The sequence below is a fragment of the Mastomys coucha genome, unplaced genomic scaffold (assembly GCF_008632895.1).
Source record: "Mastomys coucha isolate ucsf_1 unplaced genomic scaffold, UCSF_Mcou_1 pScaffold5, whole genome shotgun sequence".
Taxonomy (NCBI): Eukaryota; Metazoa; Chordata; class Mammalia; order Rodentia; family Muridae; genus Mastomys; species Mastomys coucha.
In genome coordinates, this window is record NW_022196911.1 from 90,974,491 (window position 1) to 90,983,551 (window position 9,061).

At 53.8% G+C, this 9,061-nt stretch overlaps 1 protein-coding gene across 1 annotated transcript; it reads left to right on the top strand.

Annotated features, from left to right (window-relative positions):
- Positions 1 to 3,611: 3,611 nt before the first annotated feature.
- Positions 3,612 to 8,892, top strand: Dlx3 (distal-less homeobox 3). Its single transcript, XM_031353888.1, has 3 exons — positions 3,612 to 4,161; positions 5,245 to 5,435; positions 7,008 to 8,892. The coding sequence occupies exons 1-3, from the start codon at positions 3,837 to 3,839 to the stop codon at positions 7,353 to 7,355; spliced, it is 864 nt and encodes a 287-aa protein (XP_031209748.1). The 5' UTR covers positions 3,612 to 3,836; the 3' UTR covers positions 7,356 to 8,892.
- Positions 8,893 to 9,061: the final 169 nt, after the last annotated feature.

The window sequence follows — 9,061 nt, forward strand, 5'->3', positions numbered from 1 at the left end:
GGTTCTCTGCAGCCTATGACTAAAGTACATGGTCCTGATATTCCACTTCCAGGACTGATTTCTGAGCCCTTGCCTCATTTTTAGGGCCTCCCCACCACTGACACCCCCATACTGAACTCTAGGCAGCTCCACAAGATTTTACACAGTCTTTTCCAACAACCAGGAACCACTCTTTGCCAATAGCCCTGTTTTTATAGACCAAATGCCACATCTCCTCCAGGTCTTGCTTCAGATGTCCTCTTGCTCTCTACCACTGAAGCCCATACAACCCCCATCCCATCACCCACCACACCATAGTGAAACCGGTCCCCAGAGTGCCACCTCCCGGGACAGAAGTCAGGCTTCATGAAGAGGACATCATGCCTGTCTTGAAGGTCAGCTCATCAGCACCCAACATATGGATGAACCACAGAGACTCCAACAAAGACTGCCTGGTTCACACTGGAAGGATTTTTTGACTCGAAAGCAAGAAACTGAAAGAGAAGAGTCACTGACCAAACAAAGATGGGAGAACAGAGAAGGAGCTGGAAACCAAAGAGTAATGCAAGACAGAGTTATGAGAACCACTGTCCTGCTGCTGCAGGAGGCTGACTTCTAGCCTTTCGGAGATTCAGACATGACCGTCTTATGACCACTAGATGGCGCCAGGTCCTCGGGCAAGGAAGAAAGCAAGCCTGACTGCACACCTGGCTCCATCCTTTCCCTGCTGGTTCTTTGTGAACAGTGCTTGTAGTGCCCAATCGGCCTGATACCTTGTCTCTAAGAAAAAGGGCCATCTGTAGGCACCTCTTTTCCACGTCAGAGACAGGGTGTGCAACAGACCTTGACCTGGACACCAACCAGCGTCCTTCACTCCTGCCAGCCTCTTAGAGGCCTGTCACCTGTCACCAGCCACCTTCTTCATCCCTCCTTCAGGAGCAGGACTCTGGCTAGCTGACACTTGCTCATCTTGCTGGACCAGATGAGGTCTAGTGGGTGACACCAGTCCCGCTGCATCTTCTGGCTGCCTCTCCACGCAGCTGTTGCTGGCTCCCTTCCTGCTGGTCTTAGGGACCCCTCAGGAACAACTCCGAACTCATTTCCATTGAGAATGAGTCCTGTACCTGCTTCAGGTCTTCCATCAACTATGCCTCAGCTTCAGCCTGGCCTCTGTTAGAACAGCACCAAGGGGATACAGCTCCTCTTATTTTAGTCACTCAACAAACATTTCCCAAAGACTATCTTAGATATCTGAACGACTATGGTGAATGGGGTAGGGGTCTTCACCACACGGTGCAACAGGGACAAGATGTTAGCCACACAAACAATTTTTAAATAATTCTCTCCCTTCCCCTCCCCTCCTGGGAGACAGGGTTTCTCTGGATAGCCCTGGCTATCCTAGAACTAGCTCTGTAGACCAAGCTGGCCTCGAACTCACAGAGATCCACTTCCCCTTTGCCTCCCAAGTGCTGGGGTTAAAGGCATACACTGCCACGCCCGGCCTTAAATGTTTCTTTGAGCTGCTGTTGTGATTTCAGTCCGTTTCTAGAGCACAACAGACCTTGGAGTTATTACCCTAAAATAACTCACTACTACCCCAAGGCTCTTGTGCTCGCTCACAGCCAGGCCTCAAGTGGGGTGAGGAGAGACTGGGGCGTCTCCGAATCACCTGTCACTCCAGATGAATGAATGAACGAACTCTCGAGACAGGGTTTGCCCGACGCTGTCCCTTCCCTGTGGGCAGCTGGGGGCTCCAAAATAGGCCCTCCCCGCCGCCCCCGCTTGCATCCTGGGAGGGGAACCGGCAGCCCAATGCCCTTCCTGCCCCCAACGCCCCGGGCTCCTTGGGCGCCCTGTTGGCAGAAGAACAGAGGGCATCCAGAGCGGGTGGCAACTCGTCCCGCCACGAGCTCGTAGCGGCAGGCGATAGGAGCTGGGGGGACGCTCAGATAGACAGACAGATAGCGTTCCCCTCTCCCGCCCCCGCCCCCACCTTTCCCACGCGGCATCCTCCCGGGGCGGCCCAGGCCAGGCGGTCACCTACTCCTGTCCCTGCTCCCCGACCTAGGGCCTCTGCCCCGCCAAGCTCAAGTTTTTCCAGGCTCGGCATCCTGTGTCTGGGTCTAACACTGAAACGTCTCACTGCGCCCCCTGAACACTCAAAGCAGAATGAGACCCCTTTCCTGTCTGCCTGCAAGCTCCTTAAGGCAGCCTTAAGGCCAGTTGCAGAACCCAGAAGCAACCACGAGGTGGCGCGCTAGCACTGTGTGTCCTGGCTAGGCAAAGCAAGGACAGATACAAGGTTTGAGGTGTGTCGGGAAGGCCTGGGGATGGTAGGATCCCAAGGGGTGTGTTGGGAGGTTGAGAGATAGGAATTGAAATTAGGGGAAGCCTCTTTCCTCCAAGGATAGGTTTGGGAGCAGAAGTGGAGATGCAATAGAGAAATGGGATTGTAATAGTAAATATTATTACCCAGGAACTGGACTTTGAGAGCCAGACAGGAGTAGGAGGGTTGGAGATGCTCCACGGTGAGAAGCCTTCATGGACAGAAGAAATTGAATGAAGTACATGGCTCCTATCTATTGGAGATAGATGGATCTGAGTATGATCTATGCACATTTAGGCATACACAGCTGACTGGTTGGTCATTCAGGACCCTACCCTTCCACTGTCTCACACACAGACACATTCTCTCACATACGTTCTCATGAGAACGCTTGCACATACTGTGGACCTTCTCTATTTTGTGGAAGATGTACCATAGATGTTTAACCCGTAACAAGGTCTGTGCTTCCGAGTGCTGTTCCATACTGAGCAGACCCTGCCTCCAGACTTCCTGAAGTACACGGAAGGCCAGCCTTACAGGGACTGCCTCATGGCTCTTCCCATTCAACCTGGTCCCTCTCTGAAACCTCACACATATAGCTGGGGGTACCTCTGTCTTCTAAAGCAGCCCCTAGACGCCTACAGCCTTGCTCCAGTAGGATGCTCTCAGGTCCAAAGTATGGCTTGCAGGCCCAAGTTGCTTTTGCTTGATGAGACTCTTCCTTCATAATTTTAAAATTTATATTTCACACTTGCAGTGTCATAAAGATAATATATTAATATAGTCCAACTTTTTTTAAACATGGAAATTCTTTTTTTCTTTTTTCGGATTTTAAAAGGGATCAAAATATTTTCATGGACCCTGCGTCTTTGCCACTTTATCTGTCTGTCATTTGCACAGAGCACACATACATCATCAAGGACCACCTCCTTCCACAAACACCCAATGGGTAAATTCCCCTCCTTCGTCATCTCACCTAAGCCCACCCCTGGCCACTAAAACAGACCAGTAGATCCTGGGGGCTCTGCACCGCCAATCCTTCCACACATTCAGAGGATTTATCTGAGGTGGAGCATAGGAAAAACATAGTGGTGCTGAGGGTCGTGTGTGTGTGTGTGTGTGTGTGTGTGTGTGTGTGTGTGTGTGTGTGCATGTGTGCATTAGGGGTAACAACAAAGAGGGTTGACTGAGAGGGTTGGGGGAGCCAGTGAGAAAGCGCGAGCGTGTTTTGCCTCGAAGGCAAGACTTATAGCCAATCAGCGCGCAGGAGCCTCCCTCTGCGACTCCAACATTGAGTCTATAACCGGCTGGCCGGGCGGAGCTGGCAGCATTTGACTGTGGCTTGGGACGCGGAGAGAGGCACGCAGTGACTGACCGACGGCCGGCGATGGTCTAAGAGCCCCTCGGCTACCCCCTCCCCCAGACGCGACCGCGTCCTGCCCTCGCCCTCTGGACACACACCCCACCTGGGCTCCTCCGCCCGTTCGGCGCTCCTCGGAGGAGGCCCGGGGTGTTGCGGGCGCTCGCCAGCATGAGCGGCTCCTTCGATCGCAAGCTCAGCAGCATCCTCACCGACATCTCCAGCTCGCTTAGCTGCCATGCGGGCTCCAAGGACTCTCCCACCCTGCCCGAGTCTACGGTCACCGACCTGGGCTATTACAGCGCTCCCCAGCATGACTACTACTCGGGCCAGCCCTACGGCCAGACGGTGAACCCCTACACCTACCACCACCAGTTCAATCTCAATGGGCTCGCAGGCACCGGCGCTTACTCGCCCAAGTCGGAATATACCTACGGGGGATCCTACAGGCAGTACGGAGCATACCGGGAGCAGCCTTTGCCTGCCCAGGACCCAGGTGAGGATGCCCGGGTTGTGGAGAGGGTGCGAGGGACTATAAGGTTCCCAAGCGAGAGGAAGTCTGGGAATGGGAGCTGAAATCTAGGGAAACTCGAGGTTAAGAAATGGAAGAGTTGAGGATTAGAGGCTGGATTTGATGACCTCCAGAGGGGGTAAACGACACTCCGAAGAGGCGCGCACTGTGCGCCGCGGTCTCTTGGAGATTCCGGGGCAGCTGGGGCAACCGGGAGCGCTCTCTGGATGACCAGGGGAACCTTCAATGCTGCCATTCCGCTGGCACTTGAACCGGTAGCGCAAGGCTGTCGCCGAAGGCTTGAGGGGAGTCAGCGAGGACTGTGGTTTCAGGGCCCTTCTTCTGGACGCCGGCAGGGGAAACCCGGAGTAATGAAAGGCACGTGGAGAAAGACCCAAAGAAGTCCCAGAAATGGAGGAGAGACTGAGAAGTAGAAGTAGAGATGCGGAGAGAGAAGTGGAGACAGCAGAAAGAAATGGGGGTGGGGGGGGGCGAGAAAACGCACAGCAGAAAGCAACAGAGGGAAGGAAGAAAGGGGAGGGAGGGAAGAAAGAAAAAGAAGGAAAGGAAGAAGAGGGAAGGGAGAAAAAGAAAACAGAGAGAAAGGAAAGAGACAAGAGAAAACCCTTGTACTACATTTGCAACTTATTTTTTTCCTGAAACAAATTATCCTGAACTAGAAAGCTTATTAAAAGGGGGTGGGGAGGGGGGACGAGAAGTGGGAGACGCCACCGCGGCTAGGTGGGTCACCAGAGAAGAGTGGCTGAGCCGGGAAGGCGTCGTGAGCGAGCCGCGCGGTCCTCGCCCAGTCGGTTGCTGGCGCCGGAGTCGGCGCTCCGAGGGCCCCGGGTGCCGAGCTGGGAGCGCCGCGTCGTGGGCGGCCGCCGGTCCGGCTGGGTCGCTGCGGTTCCCTCCCTGGGCGCGGGCGGCACTACGCGCCTCCAAGAAGTCCCAAGGAGATCAGTGGGCTGGAGGGTGCGGCGTCCGATGGTGGGAAATCTTGGAGAACTCGGTGGGGGTTGGGGGAGGTTCGCAGACTGAGACTGAACTGGTGTTTTCCCCCTACAGTGTCGGTGAAAGAGGAGCCGGAAACCGAGGTACGCATGGTGAACGGCAAGCCCAAGAAGGTCCGAAAGCCGCGAACGATCTACTCCAGCTATCAGCTGGCTGCCCTACAGCGCCGTTTCCAGAAAGCCCAGTATCTGGCCTTGCCCGAACGCGCCGAGCTAGCAGCACAGCTGGGCCTCACACAAACACAGGTTAGTACTGAATGCTCCAGGGTCTCAGGAGGCAGCTGGGAGCGTGAGGGATCTGGGGATTCCCTAGGGACCTCTAAGCCTGAGCAGGCCCGTGAAGCATCCCCTGCTCCCTGCCCTGCAGCCCACTGCAGGAACTCTTGCCTGCGCTTGGAGTGACTGAGTCTTAGCTTCCAGAGAAAGACTTACAGTAGCGAGCATAGAAGGGTGCAGTGTGCAGCTGTGTGAATGTCTGCAACTGTGTCTGTCTGTCTCTCACAGAGAGATGCCCTCCCCTGCACCCCAGAACTCCCAGTTTCCAAGACCCTTAGCAACGGTTTAGGACATAGGAGTCCCTGTTCTCTCTCTCCCAGAGGAAGGATGTACGCGTAGGGCGTACATGTGACATTCCAGGGAATATTCACATAAGGAATGAGCTCCTTTAAGGGTCATTTTGCAAATAGAAGGCAAGTATCTGTGATGGGACACTCATCAGCGCACGTGTGTGTGTGTGTGTGTGTGTGTGTGTGTGTGTGTGTTCACACACACACAAAGTATGCTTGTATAAAAAATGTCATGCTCCTGCTTCCCACCCAAATGTCTTTGCCAATAGCCAAGCAGAGAAATTCTCCACTAAAAGGGCCTAGAAATCAGAAAGTGGGAGTCCACCCCCACCCTCTTACCTGTCCCTAAACTCCAAGCAACCTCACTGCTCTGGGAAGGAATGTCAGGTGCCTAGCACCCTACAGGTGTTGACAGGCTGGCTTTGGTTGTGGCCGGGCTGTGTGGGGCCTGGTCCATCGGGAATCTGGGTCACCTGGTGAGGAGCTGAATCATTGTTTGGACCAGTCATGGGGTGGAGAGAAGCAGGGGGAGGGGGAGATATCCCAAGGGGAATTTAGGGACTCAAGAATTGTGGTTCACCTGCCCCTAAGTCCTTGGGCCACCCCTCATACCTAGCCAGAACCTAGGAACCCTCCATGCCTGAGTGTTCGTGTCGTGGGTGCTTATCTGGGTGTTATCTGCATGCGTTTATAGCTTTACCGTCTGGCGGCGGTGTGAGGCCGAGTGGGTATGTTGCCTAGTACCTGTGTGGGTGTGTGTTTATCCCAGTTTATCTGTGGACTTCAGCTAAGGGCCTCTAATGTGGGCAAAATACCACAGACTGCCTGTTTCCCACTTAGGGAGCCTTTTATTGAGCGGTGGCTGTATAGCAGACCACTTAAGTTGTCTGTCTTAACTTTCTTGAGCCTTCTATTGACCCTTGGAGATAGGCGATGGTGTTGGCATGGTCTTCATTTTGCAATGAGAGAATGGTGAGGCCAGAGAGGTTAAGTAATCTGCCTAAGGTCACGCACTTGAGAAGTGGCAAACCGGACCAGGAGAATATTCTAAGCCTTTCTTAAGTTCTTTCCCAACTGGAAAGAAAGATGCTGGCGTAGGTGCGAGGGCCCTGGGGTTTTGCCTAGTTTCCCCCTCAGGAGTCTGGGTAATGCTTCGCCTTCTCCAGGCTGGCTCCCTGCGGGGGGGAGGGCTGCGGGGGGCTTCCTTTAGGTGTACTCAGAGTCTGACTAGTTGCTCCTTTCTTCTGTCCAGGTGAAAATCTGGTTCCAGAACCGGCGCTCCAAGTTCAAAAAGCTCTATAAGAATGGGGAGGTGCCGCTGGAACACAGTCCCAACAACAGTGACTCCATGGCCTGCAACTCCCCACCGTCGCCGGCACTCTGGGACACAGCTTCCCATTCTACTCCAGCCCCTACCCGCAATCCGCTGCCCCCGCCGCTCCCATACAGTGCCTCTCCCAACTACCTGGACGACCCTACCAACTCCTGGTACCATACACAGAACCTCAGTGGACCCCACTTACAGCAGCAACCTCCTCAGCCGGCTACCCTGCACCATGCCTCCCCTGGGCCCCCGCCTAACCCTGGGGCTGTGTACTGAGTACCCACCTGGCCTGCTCCCCAATACGAAGGACCCCCCAGGACCAGGCAAAAGGTGCCCTGTCCTAGCGACACTCAGGAATCATTGAGGGGCACAGGGGAAAGACTCCCTTCCCCCTCCCTTGTCCCTTCTTCCAGGGGCCCAAGAACCTCCAGGTGACAAATGCACGGACCAAGGATGCCCCCCAAAAACAATCTCCCTCCCCCTGCTTAGACTGGGGTGCCCTCCAGATGATGAGGATTTCCACCCCAGTGGGGACAGCACATGTTCTCTGCTCCAGGAACCCGGATTGCCTCAAGATGGCTCATCACTTTCCAGCTTTTCAAACACAGTAGAGACCTCCAAAATGGGAGAGCCAGAGTGTTTGCGTGTGTCCACCCGTGCTGGGGCACCAGGCCCCACGGATTCCAGCACGGCCAGACCTAAAGCACCAGGGGCAAGGACACATTCTTGAGCCACTCTTAAAGACATTGGACATTCCATCATTGGACATTCCATCATGGCTGATCCTCAAGATGGGGGGCCTGACCTAGACTCCACTGTTCTCCAGCCCTCTGTTAGGATCTGAGGGTCAAACCAAAGAAAACTCCCCCAAATGAGGGACCCTTTGATATCCAGGGCTTTCAAGGGAAGAATTAAAGGAGCCGTCTCTCCGCCCCTTCCCTGGGGAAAGGGACTGCCCATGCCTTTTCCCAAGGACCCATTTCTTCTTCCATGTACAGGACTTTGCACAACTCTGGTTTTAAAAGCTGTTGAAACCTAGGACAACAACGGGCATTGTTAACAGTTAGGACCAAACCCCACTCATCTCTGGCGGGCAGCTCTGCTCTGCGCTGTCCCTGCTCATCCCTTCATTTTTCTCCCAGTAAGTTTGCAGTCTGGCTGGGTGGTCAAACCCAACCCTCTACAGAGATATATTCAGGCAAGACAGACCCCCCCAAACACCGCTTCATGGCAGCTTTGGAAACAGGTTGCTTCCACTCTGCTGCAGGACGCAAGTGAGGATCCAGGAGACAAGAGGAGGCCTAGAACTCGGTGCATTAGGGGTAAGGCTGGCAGCTTTGGACAGCTGGTACCAGTGCCTCTCCCTGGCCCAGGCGTCCCCCCAAAGCCAACTTTCTTCTGCCCCCTCATGTGGTAAACATCGAAGAAAGGAGAGGTGAAAGACTGTAGTTATATATATATATATATAGTATGTTTTTTTGTTGTTTCTTTTTTTTTTTTTTTTTTTTTTTTTTTTTTTTTTTTTTTTTTTTTTTTAAGAGCAACCAAGAGAAGCAGTCTCCTCCCTTGTGGTTTCCTATTTATGTGACCCTGTTCCTCCTGGACCAATCTCCCTGTGTGTTGCAAGCCGAAAGAGGGATGTGGGCTCCTTCTGGATTTGGGTTTCGTGGGAAGTGAAGGAGTAAGGAGAGACGTGGTGGGTCTCCGAGTCCCACCCCAAAGGGACAGGAATGAAGCCAGCTCCCACCCCTCCCCAGCCTTCTCATTTCTGCTTTCCTACTGGACCAGTCTTTATATATAATGTTAATAAAAAAAAAAAAAAGAAGAAGAAAATAACCACGGGTACTCTTTGAACTAGCATCAGGCAGCTTTTGAAGGGAGACCTGCAGTTGGGGGGAGGTGTTAGTGGAAGAGACCTCTGACCTTCTAGGGCTGCTGAGAAAGACAAGGTCAGGGTAGAAAACACTGTTGGGACAGGACGA

Coding starts and splice junctions, on each gene's coding strand:
- Dlx3 (XM_031353888.1), top strand. CDS start 3,837: ATGAGCGGCTCCTTCGATCGCAAGCTCAGCAGCATCCTCACCGACATC. Junction 4,162..5,244: donor TTTGCCTGCCCAGGACCCAG/GTGAGGATGCCC, acceptor TTCCCCCTACAG/TGTCGGTGAAAGAGGAGCCG. Junction 5,436..7,007: donor TGGGCCTCACACAAACACAG/GTTAGTACTGAA, acceptor TCTTCTGTCCAG/GTGAAAATCTGGTTCCAGAA.